Below are 16,698 nucleotides of genomic sequence, written 5' to 3'. Positions count from 1 at the left end.
TTGGCATTTTTATGAACATTTTACATGTATTCACAAGTTCATAGGAGAGAAATCGGCTTCTTTGATTGAAAGTTACAGTTAATAATAAACTGTTTGCATGTGCAGGTCAGATTTCCGCCAAGGCCAGGAGTGATTGTGTCATCATCAATGGCAAATTTATCAAGTATTTAAGCATTGTACTAGGCATTTGGGGAACATAGATACTGGTCAGATAAAGGTTTTGTTGACTTGTAGCTAAATAAAAGAGTTCAGACATAACTTTAGTTTGCTGTAAGACTAGGCTTTGGCAAAAACATACCTGGCATAACCCTGTTCCAGTACTCTTCCCTTTTACCCTTTAACATGCCGCTGTACCACCATCATCATTAAAAGCCCTGGGGGACAGGTTTGGGGACCCCACAAATATTTGGGGCATGTTAGCTTAAGTCCTAGTTAGCAGCTAAGAGGGAGTTGAAGTGACCCCCTGTGAAGTGAAGGTAAGTGAAGTGTTGAGGTGGTGCTGTGACAACGTTTTGTGCTTGAAGGATACTACGATCACTATTACTAGTAATAATGTTTTTTATAAAATGCTTATTGTGTGCCAAACACTGTCCTAAGAGCTGGGGTAGATATAACAGAATCCATCCTTTTGTCCTTCATGGGGCCCCTTCCCACCTTTGTTTACATAACAACTCATCTAGGCTCCCAAAGGCTTGGTGTGACACATGGCATGTCTACCAAAGCTGTGGTGGGCCAGTATCTAAATTCCACAAGACATCTTCAGAACTGGCACTCTCCTTGGCTAGCAGTTAAGTGAAGAAAGACAGGGATTGAATTCAGGCGAGGGATGTAGAGACGATGTTAAAAATTACACAGTATAGGTGCATTTACCATCCATTTGTAGAGTAACTTCTAATGTTGAACTTTTGATGCTGAGCAATCATCCATTCTTATTAAATAGGTGGTAGGATTGTAGCTCACGAAACTGTTTAGCTGCCCTCTTTCATAGCGCCAGATCCACTTGGGGAATAAAAAGTAGTGCCTTTTCCAGAAGATGATTTGATTTTGATTAATATTTTAGCAGGATTTTCGGTGTAAAGAATTAATCCTGTCAAGGGGCTTTTGCTGTATTTTGAATATGACTTTTAGAAGTTATTTAACAATTCCCTATTTCAGAAATTTCATTTAGCTTTATATGTTCATTCTACAACTAGTTTATTACACTTCCATTCTTAGTTATGATTTTAGGTGAAATTGTCAAATTGGCCCCTAAATTGCTGAGATTTTTAAAGTAGTGGATTTTGTAGTCTGAAAAATCCTGAGTTGTATGCCTATCCCTCCCCAAACTAGAGATTTAAATTATTAGGAAAAATAGTGACTTGGAGCGAGAAACTTGTAACCATCAGTTCCAAAAACATAAGTCACCTGAAATTTTCTCCATGCTCCATTTTAATCACTGCAGGCGATCGTGAGGGAAGAGTGTATTCCTGTGGATCAGTTTGTCGAGCACCTGCTTCCGAGCCTTTTAAGTCTTGCTTCTGATCCTGTGCCAAATGTAAGGGTTTTGTTAGCCAAGGCGCTAAGGCAAACACTATTGGAAAAAGGTATGTCGTTTTTCGTATAGTAATGATTGCGTCTCTGTACGTTGGCTCGCTCTCTTATAAAGTAACGTCTGATGTACTACATGTCAAAAATGAATAGTAGTAGTGATAATAATAGTATTAATAAGGGCTTACTGTGTGCAGAGCTCTGAACTGAGCAGTGGGAGAGAATACACAGGTGGGAATTGGACAATATCTCTTTCCCTCCGGAGACTCACAGGAGAGTTTAAGTGGGGAGAAAGGATTGGAGACAGACACGTCAGACATGATGAAACATTAAAACATAAATACACAAAATAGAATCAAAGTCTCTTGATGGGGATTAATATTGTCAATGGTATTTGCGTCCTTTCTGTGTGCAGAGCACTGTACTCTAAGCGTTTGGGAGAGTACAGTACAACTGAGTTGGTAGATATGTTCCCTGCCCACAGTGAGTGTTCTGTCTAGGAAAGGTTGAGTCTGAGAGTGCCTGGGAGCAGCTTTTATCCATGGCCTGGTGCACGTAGAGTGGTCTGAGAGCAGGGACTCTTAGGATTTCTTTAGCCCTGGGAGTTTGTTATGTCTCAGGGATGTGCTTGTCAGAAACAGATTTTCCACCAAATAGTAATTGTGTAGATAGACTTGGCCTTTTTTCTAAAAGATTGTTATTTAGTTTACCTGTTTCTTCATTGGTTGGCGTGAATGCAAGTCAATTAAAAGGTTTAAACAGCCATGATCATTGCAGAAAATGTAGTTTAAATAGACTTATCAATTACTTGTGATACTCTTTTCTTCTCTCCTCATTGCACCTAAATCAAAAGGCAGTAGGGGAAAAGGAAGAAATTGGTTTGAGGAGGAAAATAATTGGTTTAAGGAAAAAAATAAATCACTTACCCATGAAGTCATGATTCCTGAACTTTTCTTTAATCAAATGACATTACCCTACCAAATTGGGTAATTATACTAGATAGTCATTCAGTAACTACCCTTGGCAATACAAAAGAGTTTAAAACTCTTTTTAGTCATCGTTTCTGCAGTTGATAAGTACTGCATCAATCCTTTTCATTGTGCATCTAGAATTTCCATATCGTCAATCTAATTGACTCATAGTTTACCGTAAGGTACCGAGTGGCATGACTATTTGAAATCAACATCATGCAAAATCTCATTCGAGTCAATAGTTTCAACCTTCCCCTCATCATACCTTTTGGTCAGACCTATTAACGAGTAGCAAAATTGACAAATTTTGAATTTCAGCATTTTCTTCTTCCCCCATATATACTCTTAGTATGGATCTAAATAGGGCAGTGCAGTGGCCAAGAAACAAATAGCCAGAGTGAGAAAAGGGAAGAAGCCGTATCATCCACAAATTGGGTAGTACACTCCTCAGTGTACTTGATATAGGTTAAATGGAACTAATAGATGAACTGGAAATTTGAATAGATGAAGTAAATTTGTTTCTAATTGGCATATTTGGTAACCTCCCTTCACTACTTGCAGGCGTTGTTGCAGCTATGTTTTTATTCCTCTTTTACAGTTTCACAAATGTTACTTGTGGTTCCTTTCCATGGTAAAATAATAATAAAGGCATCTCTGATCCAAACATTTTTTAAAAAGACGGGAGAGAAGTTTCCCTCAAATTTTTACCGTAAGGCGGATTAGGCATCCAATTCATTTTTAGTTAGAACAGACCCTTTCAGAATATTTGGGATCCCGCACAAAATGCAATCCACTGAAAAGCCTTAGTTTTCGTGGTCGTGGTCAAGAGGAAAGAGACTATGAAGAAAGCGTAAAAATAATGTAGTTCTCGTTTTCATGGGAAATCAGGTTATGACCCAGAAGACTTTGTGGAATTTTTTTTCCACGAAAAAATATTTTTAGTGCTGAGGTGTGGTTGAAAAAAATCTTATGTATTCTACAGTAATTAACCCTGAATAAAGCTATTTTCTCCCTTTTCAAGCTTATTTTAGAAGTGCTGGTAACCCTCATCTTGAAGTTGTTGAAGAAACTGTGTCAGCTTTGCAGTCAGACAGAGACCAAGATGTTTCCTTTTTTGCCACCCTAGAACCAAATCAGAATATTATAAACACTACTGCTCTGGAAAAGCAAAGTGAATGATTCTGTTACAAATCCAAGTATGGATGATTGCACATTTTGCATATGTGGTCTGTGGTAACACAAAGAAGTCAAACTGTTTCATATCTGCTTAGAGAGGAAACATTTATTAAATTTCATAATGGTCGCTAAATCACTCTACCAGCAACTGTAATACATTTCATATTGGATGATTACATATTGTGATTTTGCCAAACCAGAAAGGCTTTTGCTTTCCCTGTAAAACTTACTTTTAATTATTTTCTTTGGAAATTATCTAGAATTGTGTAGATCCTTTTGGTTAAAGGACTATGCAATGTCTCCCTATTATCAGAATGGCTCACAGTAATGTATGTTTTTTATAGCATATTATTTTAAAATATGTTTAGTATAATAAATTTACTGTAAGCATGGAATGGTTTATAAACCTGGAAGCCTGAAGCTAGCAAGCTGTAACGTTTGGATGCACTTATGCCCTCTCTCAGAATAGTGTATAGTATTGGCAGTTTATTTTTTACTTAAATATTGCTGTACATATGTGAATAATTATTGAAAAAAGAAAATATATTAATCCCACATAAATCATATATCCATAAACAGAAAATACTTCATATATAGTTTATACTGTATTTCAAGTTGATACAACTAAAATCCCATATTATTTTGTTTTTTTAATACATTTAAAATTGTACTGAAGGAAGATTTATAACTTTTGATATTATGGTAGTTTTTATTCTTATAATGTGTTATTGGAACTTTTTTTTTCCTTAAGCACTTCGACCTCTCCTGTTCTTGCTGCTGGAACTGTATGAGTAAATGTATATGTTGATATTAGTGGAAGTTACAACTGACAAATGATTCATTTTATCTAGCAAAGTTATTCGAAATAAATGAATTCAAAATAGGAATTTTAATATCTGGGCATTAACTTTTAGCTAATGTTCTATAAACTTCACAAAAATTAGCATCTACAGATAACATGTACCTATTTCACATACAGTAATCATTTTGGCAGGGGAGGGGATGAAAGTGAAAATATTGTTTCTAATTTAACCACATCCAGCCCAAGACCCAAGCACTTGTAATTTTGGCATTAGAGGAAACTATTGAATTTGGACCGTTTTTGTTGTTGTTGTTGTCAAAATGTCTTCCACAATATTTTAAAATGTAGTTTTCTAGGTTCTATGTTGTCCTGTTTACTATTAAAAATAGATTTTTGTATATGTCCATTCAGATTTACTGTTTTTTTCTTATTTTCTTGGAGGAATCACTTAAGTTTTCATTTTTTAATCTAAGAAAGAACTTAAAAGAAAAAACTTCTAAAACTCTTCTTTCTGTCTACTTGAAGGTTACAAAATCACTTTCTTGTTTCATATTCATTAAAGTCTAAACATAAGAGTTAACATAATTATCCAATTTTGCTTGTGGCTGCAGGTTTGCAGAGACATTTGTTCGAGTCAAGAGAAAACTAATATTTGAAAGTTCATGTTCAGTTTTTAGTTTAAAGGCATTATTTTACCACAACATTTAAGCAGTTTTGACTTTTCCAACTAGAAATTGGGATTGTCAACTGGTTTTGGTGGCCTAGCAATAAGAATTTACTTAACTGGAATCCTGTGTTTTGTACAGGACTTAATTTTATATTCAGATTTACCAAAATTATGTTAGTTTTATTTTGTGAGGTGTAGGATTTGCATGCAAGATAATTTTTTAGAAATTTTAGGAAGAAAGTGTTAAGATTTTAAAATGATTCAAGCTCTCAAAATCCACACAATATTCCTTTAAATTTTTCTGTGATTTAGTACAAATGCCTCCCTAATTCAGTCATCTTTTTATGACTGCAGCTTATCTGTAAAATGTTTTAGCAGTCTTAGTATTTTATCTAATGTTGAACTTTTGCAAGTATTTTTTAATAGCATAAATTTTCTAAATTTCTTTTTCCTTCTTGTCCTCCCCCCCCACTTTTTTGATCTACCATAAATTTCTAAAGCACTGACCTTACTTTTTAAAAGTATGCGGAGATATGTTTTTAGTTAAACTTTTTACTTTTATCATTATGCTCAAGTTCAAATTTCCACTCGTCTGTCAGTTCCAATAATCCATTGAAAAAGCAGAAGGCATATTTTTTGTGGGATATTTTATTTAATATTCTGTTAGGCAAATGAACCATTTTTTTAATTTTCCAGAGTGTAAATAATCTCTGTTGATTTAAGGACCTTTCTAGCTCTGAAAATTCATAACCATTTTAAAACAAGTTCTTTATAATTGAACTTTATAAACACTTAGTTGATATTTGCAAACAGTACAAATAAAGACAGTGTGTAGCTGTAACATTGAAGATCTGACGGCTCATATTTCCAAGATGTCCATTTTTCAATGGATGTGATTTTTAAAATAAAAAATTTCTGTCAGCCTCTCACTGTAGATTCCTGCAGTGATTTTAAACTGTGTTCACATTTCATTTCTCAAAAAAATGGTTATATTGTATAAAAGTACATGTGGAACCAATGTGTAATTTCATAAAAGCAAGTTTAACTTATACTGGTTTTAAGGGACAAGAATTTAATGTAATGCTTAGATTCTGTGAGAAATCATTAGATGCTTAAAATTAAAAGTATACTGGTCATTTTGCTAGCCCATTTACTGATGTATAATACACATCGCATTTTACACTATTCTCCCCCCTAATGACAAGCATCAGAAAACAGGTTTTAGAGTCCGAATAGTGAGGGCACTCTGGAAGTGCCCTGATGGACGAAAGATAGAATCTATGTAACGTTCTATTTGTGTTTATCTTAATAAAACTCATGATTGTCTAATGAAAACATGCTTCTTTCCTATCTTAATCCCCTATCTCTTCAGCAGCGTGGCTTAGTGAAAAGAGCACGGGCTTGGGAGTCAGAGGTCGTGAGTTCTAATCCCAGCTCCGCCACTTATCAGCTGTGTGACTTTGGGCAAGTCACTTCAGTTCTCTGGGCCTCAGTTACCTCATCTGTAAAATGGGGATTATGACTGTGAGCCCCACGTGGGACACCCTGATTACCTTGTATCTACCCCAGAGCTTAGAACAGTGCCTGGCACATAGTAAGCAGTTATCAAATGCCACCATTTTTATTATTATTATTATCCTTTTACCCCCATGAAACCAACTCCAGCAGAAATTGTTAAAAGGGATAATATAAAAACTACTTCATTCATTCAGTTGTATTTATTGAGCACTTAGTGTGTGCAGAACACTGTACTAAGCGCTTGGGAGAGTACACTGTAACAGTAAACACCTCCCTGCCTACAATGAGCTTACAGTCTTGGGAAGACAGACATTAATATAAGTAGGTTACAGGTATGTATTTAAGTGCTGTGGAGATGGGAGGGGGGATGAATAATGGGAAGAAGTCAGGGTGACGGAGATGGGAGTGGGAGAAGAGGATAGGAAAGCTTAATCAAGGAAGGCCTCTCGGAGGAGACGTGCCTTCAATAAAGCTTTGAAGTGGGGACAGTAATGGTCAGATTTGAGGAGGGAAGGCATTCCAGCCAGTTATTCATCAAGTTTTCTTTTAATTTTGTTCCTAAAGTAGGTATTTTTTGCATAGAAATTTTCAAGTAGCGGTAGTAAAATATTTTGCATTCTAAATAAAATACCTTAGGAAGGCGGCATGGCTCTAACGAGTGCTTAATACGGTATATAAATGTTCCGCATAAAGTGAGCCCTCGATAAATACCACTGATTATATAAAAACTACTAAAATGATGAGAGCCCTAAAGTGCAGCTGGATACAAGGACAATATTTGGCAGTGTGTGAGAAGTCCTAGGTTTTATCACGCACAGAAGCAGTGTGGCTCTGTGGAAAGAGCCCGAGCTTGGGACTCACAGGTCATGGGTTCGACTCCTGCCTCTGCCACTTAGCTGTGTGACTGTGGGTAAGTCACAACTTCTCTGTGCCTCCGTTACCTCATCTGTCAAATGGGGATGAAGACAGACTTACGTGGACATCAGGTTGTAGTACAGCGCCTAGTACAGTGCTCTGTATGTAGTAGCGCTTAACAAATGCTAACATTATTATTATTATTTCGTTGCCCCTAATGTATCATTCCTTACGATCCAATTCTCCCGCCCCCTCCCACAAGGTACGAAGACACTCGCAAGAGCCCGGGCTTGAGAGTCAGAGGACGTGGGTTCGAATTCCCACACTGCCACTTGGCTGCTGTGGGACCTTGGGCAGGTCACTTCACTTCTCCGTACCTGAATTATCTCGACTGTGAAACGTGGATTAAGACCGTCAGCCCCCCTGTAGGACAGGGACCGTGTTCCACCGGATTACCTGCTATCCACCCCGCCGCTTAGAACAGCACTGGGCACGTAGTGAGCGCTTCACAAACACCATTACGATTCTACACCTGTGTCAGAGAAGATGGCAATGGTGTAATTATGTGGATTGAATTTTATTTTTAGCATGTTATTTCCACTGCGGCTGGGGAGGAGGATTGTTTTGTGCCACCTTAACTGGGCTCCCTTTGCTGTTACCTAAAGGCCAGATGCAGGATAAAAACTGACTGTGCCCCGCCTTGAGAAGCAGTGTGGTTCAGTGGAAAGAGCCCGGATTTGGGAGTCAGAGGTCATAAATTCGAATCCCAGCTCTGCCGCTTGTCAGCTGTGTGACTGTGGGCAAGTCACTTCACTTCTCTGTGCCTCAGTTACTTCAAATGGAAAATGGGGATTAAGAGTGAGGCTCATGTGGGACAAGCTGATGACCCTGAGCTTACCCCAGCGCTTAGAACAGTGTTCTGCACATAGTCAGCGCTTATCAAATACCAACATGAGTATTATTATTAGAGGCCCACGCCATAAAGGGTTACCATAGCAACGCGGCGGGGCGGTGGGGGCGCGGGGCCAGCTCCGGGTGGGCGGGGCTAGGGGAACGGGCAGGGAGGGGAGGGTGGGGTCTGGGGCGGGGCCTGTCCTGAGTGGGCGGGGCTAGGACAGGAAGGGGAGGGCGGGGCTGCCCGGGGTGGGAGGGGCTGTAGGGGGGCGGAGCCGGCAGGGGCGGGTCCTGCCGTTGGGGGGGCGGGGATGGGGGGCGGGGCGGCCAGGGGAGGGCGGGGCTAGGACAGGGAAAGGCGTGCGCCTGCCTGGAGTGGGCGGGGCTAGAGGAAGGGGAGGGCGTGGCCTAACCCCTAGTGGGCGGGGCCAGCACAGGACGGGGCCCGTCCAGTGTGGGCGGGGCTAGGAGGGGAGGGCGCGGCCTGTCTCGAGTGGGCGGGGCTACGACGGGGCGGGGCCTGTCCGGAGTGGGCGGGGCTAGGAGGGGAGGGAGCGGCCTGTCTCGAGTGGGCGGGGCCAGGAGGGGGCGGGGCCGGCCCGGACGGGCGGGGCCATGACGTAGGGTCCGAGGGGGTTATGACGTGGGGGGCGGCGCGCGGCGCCTCGAAGGCGGGTGGGGCGGGCCGGGGGTCGCGCGCCCGTCGGGGGTGGGCCATGTCGGCGCGTGCGGGGCGCCTGCGCGGCGGCGGGAGCGCGGCGGAGCCGAGCCGGGCCACGTTCGGGCTGCGGGTTCTGCTGCGGGTGTCGGGGGAGCAGTTCTGGCTGCCCCGCTGCCGCGCCCACACCACCGTGCGCCAGCTCAAGGAGGAGCTGGAGCTGGTGGCCGGCGTCCCGCTCCACTGCCAGCGCCTCGTCTACCTCGACCAAGGTGGGCGGGGGCGCCGGGTTCGAATCCCGCCCCGCCGCTGCTCCGCTGGGTGAGCGGGGGCCGGGCGCTTGCCTGCGCCGGGCCTCGGTGCCCTCCTCTGGAAAATGGCCCCACGGCGGACAACCTGATTCCCCTGGGTCTCCCCCAGCGCTTAGAGCAGTGCTCGGCGCGGAGTCGGCGCTTCACCAATACCATCATTAGTATTAATCATTAGGATCATTAGTATTAGTTCTCATGATGTTGGTATTGGTGAAGCGCCGACTCCGCGCCGAGCACTGTTCTAAGCGCTGGGGGAGAGCATCAAATTGTCCCACGAGGGGCTCACATTTACTTCTTTTAATCCCCATTCTTGCAGTTGAGGTAACTGAGGCACAGAGAAGTGAAGTGACTTGCCCCAGGTCACGCGGCAGAAAAGTGGCGGAGTCGGGATTCGAACCCACGACCTCGGACTCCCAAGCCCAGGCTCTTTCCGCGAAGCCACGCTGCTTCCTTCCCTCCCTGCCCTCTCCTCCCGGTCCCCGCCTCCCCCTCGAACCCCGACCCTCTTTCATTCATTCAGTAATAATAATAATAATAATAATAATGTTGGTATTGGTTAAGCGCTTACTATGTGCACAGCACTGTTCTAAGCGCTGGGGGAGACACAGGGCAATCAGGTTGTCCCACATGAGGCTCACAGTTAATCCCCATTTTATAGATGAGGAAACTGAGGCACCGAGAAGCTAAGTGACTTGCCCACAGTCACATAGCTGTCAAGTGGCAGAGCTGGGAGTATTTATTGAGCACCTACTGTGTGCAGAGCACTGCACTAAGCGCTCGGGAGAGTACCAGGCAACAGTAAACACATTCCCCGCCCACAACCAGCTGACAGAGCCCGGGCTTGGGAGTCAGAGGACGTGGGTTCTAATCCCGCCTCCACCACTTGTCTGCTGTGTGACCTTGGGCAAGTAAATTCACCTCTCTGGGCCTCAGTCACCTCATCTACAAAATGGGGATTAAGATTCTGAGCCCCCACGTAAGACAACCTGGTTACCATGTATCTATTCCAGCGCTTAGAACATTGCTTGGCATATAGTAAGTGCCTAACAAATACCGTTATTATTATTATTGTTACAGTCTACTGGTCAGAGCAGCCGTCGACTGCTTACAAAGCCTTCTTTCCGCCCACTTAGAGTCCCTAAGGAAATGATCCAGGAAAACCAAGAGCGGGAAGAGGGGAGACAATTCTGAGGTCATAATCCCATCACTCAACAGATATTTGATGTCATAAATGTATCTGATGGGAAACGAGGGTATCAAGAAGGAGGAGCTCTGTGTGGTCAGAGTCCACGGGTAGAACGTTGTGTGTGAAGCACGACACTTCATTATATTCTGAGAATTTTTGATAATAATAACTGTATTTGTTAAATGCTTGCTATGGGTCAGGCACTGTACTTACCTCTAGAGTGGATATAAGCAAATTGGGTCAGACAAAGTCCCTGTCCTACGTTGGGCTCACCGTCTCAATTCCCATTTTACAGACGAGGTAACCGAGGCACAGAGAAGTTAAGCGACTTGCCCGCAGTCACACAACTGACAAGTGGCAGAGCCGGTATTTGAACCCATGACCTCTGACTCCCAGGCCCGTGCTCTTTCCACTGAGCGACGCTACTTCTCTACTTGTCCAAGGTCACACAGCAGACAGGTAGAGGAGCCAGGATTAGAACCCATGATCTTCTGACTCCCAGGCCCGTGCTCTACCAACTACTTCGTGCTGCTGGTGAAGGGCCTTTACATGGGTCTACATTTTAATGTGACACACTCAATCATGTTTTATTAACCCTGACGTTTTTACACTCTACAAGCTGTGATTGAAGATTCTGAAAATAAAAACTATACGTTGGGTGAGGCTCTGTAAGATAATCAAGATAAGATTTTTGAACTCAGTAGTTACAAAACATTTCACGAAGGCATCAAGTGAAGTGTGCAGAGATATATTCTTGATGTTCAGGGTCAAAGAATCTCTTCAATTGACCAGTGTAATAGTTACTCTTTGCTCTTTTTTTTTTTAAAACAAAACAAAACAAATTCCCTGTAGGAGTCTTGATGGATGAGTCTACAATAAGGTTCCATGATATTGTTCCTGGCGGAATTATTACAATGTGTATCTGGCATGAAGATGGATGGGAAGATCTTGTCATGGCTGCAATAGAAGGGGACATCAATAAGGTGTTCATGCTTCATATATTTTATTAGCAGAATGTCTGGTCCTTGCCCAGCTTTGAATGGGAAATACATTTTCTCTTTTTATTTTTTCTCTGTTTCCCCAATTCATTCTCTCTCTCTCCCTCTTTCTGTCTCTCTCTCGTCTCCCTCTCCCTCCTATCTATTTCTTGTTCTTATAAGTATTTGCTCACTGTGTCCTACCTAGGTCTCGTATCTTGTATTCTATCAACTACACCAGCACAACCAACAGAGATAATGTCATTAATAGCATTCTGCATAAGTCTATCTCAGTCTACCCAACCCTAAATTTACCTCTTTCATTTACCCCCTTTCTCCTTTGAATTATTCCAGGCCCTTTGCCTGTGAACACAGGTGCCACTTCCAAGCCGTGGCAGGAGCCAAGGTGGAAGGAGGTTGGACGCATAGTGATTTCGCCTTCTCTAGAGCAGAGCAGAAACGGAAATGTCTCCCTTTACTCCATTTCTCTTTCCCACACTCCACTCCCTAGTTCTGAGAAAGAAAGACAGGATCCTCTCTTGGGATTTTGGAATCTGTGTATGTGTTTGGTACCCAAGCTTTTACCAAGTGAAGATTTACCAAGTGATAGATACTGAATTCAGGATTGCTGTGTTTGAACTCATTGGTGACTGGAACCAAAAAGTAGCTTTTTTCCAAAGGGAACTATTTTACCTCTTTAAAGTGTGATCCCTCATTTGGGATCACCTTGTGTTGGGTCTCTTCACCTATCTGAGACTCTGTTTATGCCTAGGTTTGAGCTTCAAGGGTGACCGTGACCGCCCGAGGCAAAGATGACACTTGATTCCCAAGAAGAAAATGCACACGTGTGTCCAGTTCCCTTTTCATTTGAGGCAAACAGTTCACTTGGTCATGCCTGGGGGTTGGACTGAGGCCTGCTAGGTTCACTCCATGTACAAATGGACTTCTTGGCCATTACATACTTGTGTCTGTCTCATCTGTCTGGGAGTCTGCCACGGTTCAGAAGACTTTACTGTGTTTTCCTGGTGTTCTCCCCACAAGCACCAGAAACTTTATTATGAGCACTGGACTAGAGAAAATTTTCTTGAGGAGAGTTAATGGATCTCTTCTTTTAAATAAACACTTCTATTAGCATTAACTTTCAATACAATTGTTTTCCTGCCAGCTATCCCGTTTGGGAGTTACTGAAGACTCTTCCTACCAAACTGCATATTCAGACTATCTAGGAGCCAAGGAGAAGAAGGAATGGATGGCTCACAGAGCTTTTGTGGCCTTTTATATTGCAGCACATAGAAACCACTCGTCCGTTGTACACTATTTCCTACAAAATGGTAATATCAACCCCTTGTTGTTTGTGATGTACTATTTTTTTTGTAGAAAACAGTCTGCATCTTTTTGGTCTATTACCTTTCTAACCAATGACTTTTCCCATTTAGACAGAAAATATGTATTTTGCCAAGACCTAGAAGCCTTTTAATGTCACTCATTAAAAGTTCAATCAGTCATATTAATCAAGCGCTTACTATGTACAGAGCACTGTACTATGCACATGGGAGAGTAAAGTACAACAGAATTAGCAGACATGCTAATATTCATTAGTATGAATAAATCATTTCTAGTATGTAATTTAAAGATATGTACATAAGTGCTGTGGGGTTGGGGCAGATATCAAGTTTTCCAAAGGTCACAGATTGATGTACAGAGGAACGCAGAAGGGAGAACAATCCGGGGAAAAGAGGGCTGAAGTGGGATCAGATGTGATCTTTGTAATGCTTTGAAGATGGAGAGAGGGTGGTCTGATGTATATGGAGGAGGACAGAGTTCCAGGGTAGGGGGAGGACAGCTAGGTGAGATAGCCAAGATTGGGGCACAGTGAATAAACTGACGCTAGAGGAGTGGAGTGTGTGGGCTGGGCTGGAGTAGGAGATGAGTGAGGTGTGGTAGGTGGGGTGAGCTGATTGAGTGTCTTAAAGCCAATGATAAGGAGTTTCTGTTGGATGCGAAGGTGGGTAGGCAGCCGCTGGACATTCTTGAGGAGCGGGGAGATATAAAACTGAACGTTTTTGTTGCAAAAGGATTCATGCAGCAGAAGTATGGATTGGCGTGGGGAGAGGCAGGAGGCTGGGAGGTCAGCAAGGAGGCAGATGAAGTAGGCAAGGTGGGATAGATAAGTGCTCACATCAGCCGGGTAGCAGTTTGGGTGGAGAGGAAAGGGCAGATTTTAGCAACGTTGTGAAGGTAGAACTGACAGGATTTGGTGACTGATCGAATATGTGGGTGGAATGAGAGAGATGAGTCAAGGACAACTCCAAGGTTATGGGCTTGTGGGGTAGAGAGGATAGGGGTGTTGTCTACAGCGATGGGAAAGACAAGGAGGAGGACAGGGTTTGGGTGAGAACATGAAGGTTCAGTTGTGGACATGTTTAATTTGAGATGTCTGCGGGACATCCGAGTAGAAATGTCTTGAAGGCGGGTGGAAGTGCGAGATTGCAGGAAAGGGGAGAGGTCAGGGCTGGAGATGTAGATTAGGGAATTATCATCGGCATAGAGATGGTAACTGAAGCCATGGGAGCAAATGAGTTCTCCAAGGGAGTGGGTACGGAGGAAGAATAGAAGGGGACCTAGAACTGAGCCACGAGAGATCCCTACCGTCAGAGGGTGTGCTTACTGTGTGCAGAGCACTGTACTAAGAGCAGCTTGTTGTTACCTATGTGATGTATTTGAAAACGCTGTGTTAACAATTATCAACATTGTCCTAGTCACCTTCCTCTGGAGAACTCTTGTTAAAAAACAGTCATTAGTTATTTCAGGAGTCTATCTGAAAGTTATCCTTAATTTTGGTTTACTAAAAAAAAAAAAACTAATGCAAATGAATAGTAAATTGTTACTGTGTTTTATTAATTCACAAAATCTAGATCTCAAAAGTTCATTTGCTCAATTAATCAGATTATCAATTAACTGGAGAAGCCTACTGGATAGAACATGGGCCTGGGTGTCAGAAGGACTTGGGTTCTAAACCTAGCTCCACCACTGGTCTGCTGTATGACCTTGGGACTGTGTCTAACCTGATTAGCTTCTATTTTAGTGCATAATGGTTAGTACAAGGCATGTGGTTAACTGGATGTGGTTAACAAATTAAAAAAATAGTGTTTATTGAGCACCTAACTGTGTGCAGATCCCTGTTTTAAATATTGGGAGAGGACAATAGAATTAGTTGACATGATCCCTGCCCTTAAAGAGTTTGCAATCTAGCAGAGGATTCAGACACCAAAATAATGTATAGACAAGAGGAAGAGGGAAAAGGGAATGTTTATTAGACTGTGAGCCCCTTGTGTCACAGGGACTATGTCTGACCTGATTAACTTTTATCTACCCTAGTGTTTAAAACAGTGCTAACACAAAGAAAGCACTTAGCAATTACTATAATAATAATAATCACAATTTTTAAGAAAGTTAATGCTTAAGTAATAGCGAATGTAGGATATGTAGCTATGTGGTACGGGAGGTTGTGAGGGCACAAGTGTATAGGTGAGGTGGCACAGGAGTGTTGAAATGGAAGTTGTGAGGATATAATCTGGGGAAATTAGAAATTGATCAGGAAAGGTCTTCTGGAGGAGTTATGATGTTAGAAGGGTTTTGAAGTTGGGGAGAATTGTGGTATGACATTTGAAGGCGAAGATAGTTTCTGGATGGGAGAGGGTGTCTACAAGAGTTTGCTGGGTGAGACGGGAACATTGCACAGTGAGTAGGTTGGCTTGAGAGGAAGAAAGATCGCTAGCCAGGGTGAAGTGGGAAAAAAGAGTGGATAAAGTAGAGGAAAAGTGCCACTTGACTGTTTTAGAGCCTATGGTCAGGAGTTTCTGCTCGAAGCTGAGAGGAATAGTTAACCACTGGGGGATTTGAAGGAACGGAAAGAGATATGTAGAACGATGATTTGGGTGAAGTATGGACCCGGCAGGAGAGAGTCTGGTATATTAAAGATGAGTTCTTTAAAACATGAATTATATAATCAGGTCTTAATATTTCCTGCACTTTCAAACTGGATCAAAAGAAGAACTTGTTTTTGTTGGTAGTAATAATGATTGTGGTATTTGTTAAGCGCTTACTATGCGCCGAGCTCTGTACTAAGTGCTGGGGTAGATGCGGGCAAATCAAATTGGACACAATCCCTGTTCCATGTGGGGCTCACGGTCTCAATCCCCATTTTACAGATGAGGGAATTTAGGCACGGAGAAGTGAAGTAATTTGCCCAAGGTCACACAGCAGACAAGTGGCAGAGCCGGGTCTAGGATGCATGACCTTCTGACTCCCAGACCTGTGCTCTAGCCACTACGCCTTGCTGCTTCTGTCCTGTGCTATGGACGGTCCACGTGTGCAGAGATCAGGCCTACCAACTCTGTTGTATTATTTACTTTCCCAGGCGCTTAGTACAGTGTGTCGCACACAGTAAGCACTCAGTCAGTACCGTTGATTGATGTCAGCCTCTTATGCTTTTGCAGGTATCGACTATACGAAAAAAACTCCAGCAGGTAGAACAGCTCTTCATGTTGCTGCATCCATGGGCAATATTGACTGTGTGGATTTACTTCTGCAACATGGGGAACTAGTCTCTGAACAGGACTCGAAGGGGCATACGGCAATAAGCCTGGCCCGGCAATGGAGGCGCAAGCAGAGTGAACGGCAACTGTTCCTTTTTCAGTGGAAAAAGAGAGCATCCGGCAGCACAAAGGGCAGGAGGCTGCAAAGACCTAAAGACTCCGCCGAGTTCATTTCTGATCTAAGGAAACATGAGGACGTCTAGGACGTCTAGGATTTCTCCGATAGACTTTCGGGATAGCCATCCCCATGTGATTAATGGAGACATTACATTTAATTCAGCTCAGATATTAAATTATCTCATGTACATATTTTCCAGAACTCTGGGTTTTATGACTCCTGAACTCACCTAGTTATTGTGATGTTAATGATAATGTTGGTATTTGTTAAGCGCTTACTATGTGCAGAGCACTGTTCTAAGCGCTGGGATAGATACAGGGCAATCAGGTTGTCCCAGGCGAGGCTCACAGTTAATCCCCATTTTACAGATGAGGTAACTGAGGCACAGAAAAGTTAAGTGACTTGCCCCCAGTCACACAGCTGACAAGTGGCAGAGCCAG

The 16,698-nt window shown here is 42.7% G+C and overlaps 1 protein-coding gene and 1 long non-coding RNA gene across 5 annotated transcripts in view; one reads left to right on the top strand and one right to left on the bottom strand.

Annotated features, from left to right (window-relative positions):
* ANKRD60 (ankyrin repeat domain 60) overlaps positions 1-16,451 on the top strand; it is a 59,068-nt gene extending 42,617 nt beyond the window's left edge. For 3 of the 4 annotated variants that reach the window (XM_039912826.1, XM_039912827.1, XM_039912828.1), the window contains 4 exons: positions 1,442-1,583; positions 11,418-11,548; positions 12,708-12,873; positions 16,042-16,451. In XM_039912826.1, the coding sequence (XP_039768760.1) occupies positions 1,442-1,583; positions 11,418-11,548; positions 12,708-12,873; positions 16,042-16,343 (741 nt within the window). In that variant the 3' untranslated portion in view covers positions 16,344-16,451. Of the gene's footprint in view, positions 1-1,441; positions 1,584-3,519; positions 6,479-11,417; positions 11,549-12,707; positions 12,874-16,041 lie in introns of those variants that run through there. The other variant, XM_007671422.3, reaches the window with a different exon arrangement.
* LOC114813756 lies at positions 1,411-8,242 on the bottom strand. Its single transcript, XR_003761500.2, has 3 exons — positions 7,894-8,242; positions 2,238-2,368; positions 1,411-1,523 (listed from the first exon to the last, which is right to left on the bottom strand). It is a non-coding gene; the product is annotated as an uncharacterized LOC114813756 (long non-coding RNA).
* Positions 16,452-16,698: the final 247 nt, after the last annotated feature.

Source organism: Ornithorhynchus anatinus, chromosome 8 (genome assembly GCF_004115215.2).
Source record: "Ornithorhynchus anatinus isolate Pmale09 chromosome 8, mOrnAna1.pri.v4, whole genome shotgun sequence".
Classification (NCBI taxonomy): Eukaryota; Metazoa; Chordata; class Mammalia; order Monotremata; family Ornithorhynchidae; genus Ornithorhynchus; species Ornithorhynchus anatinus.
Note: the sequence above shows the minus strand (reverse complement) of the source record. Positions and strands in the feature narration are given on the sequence as shown.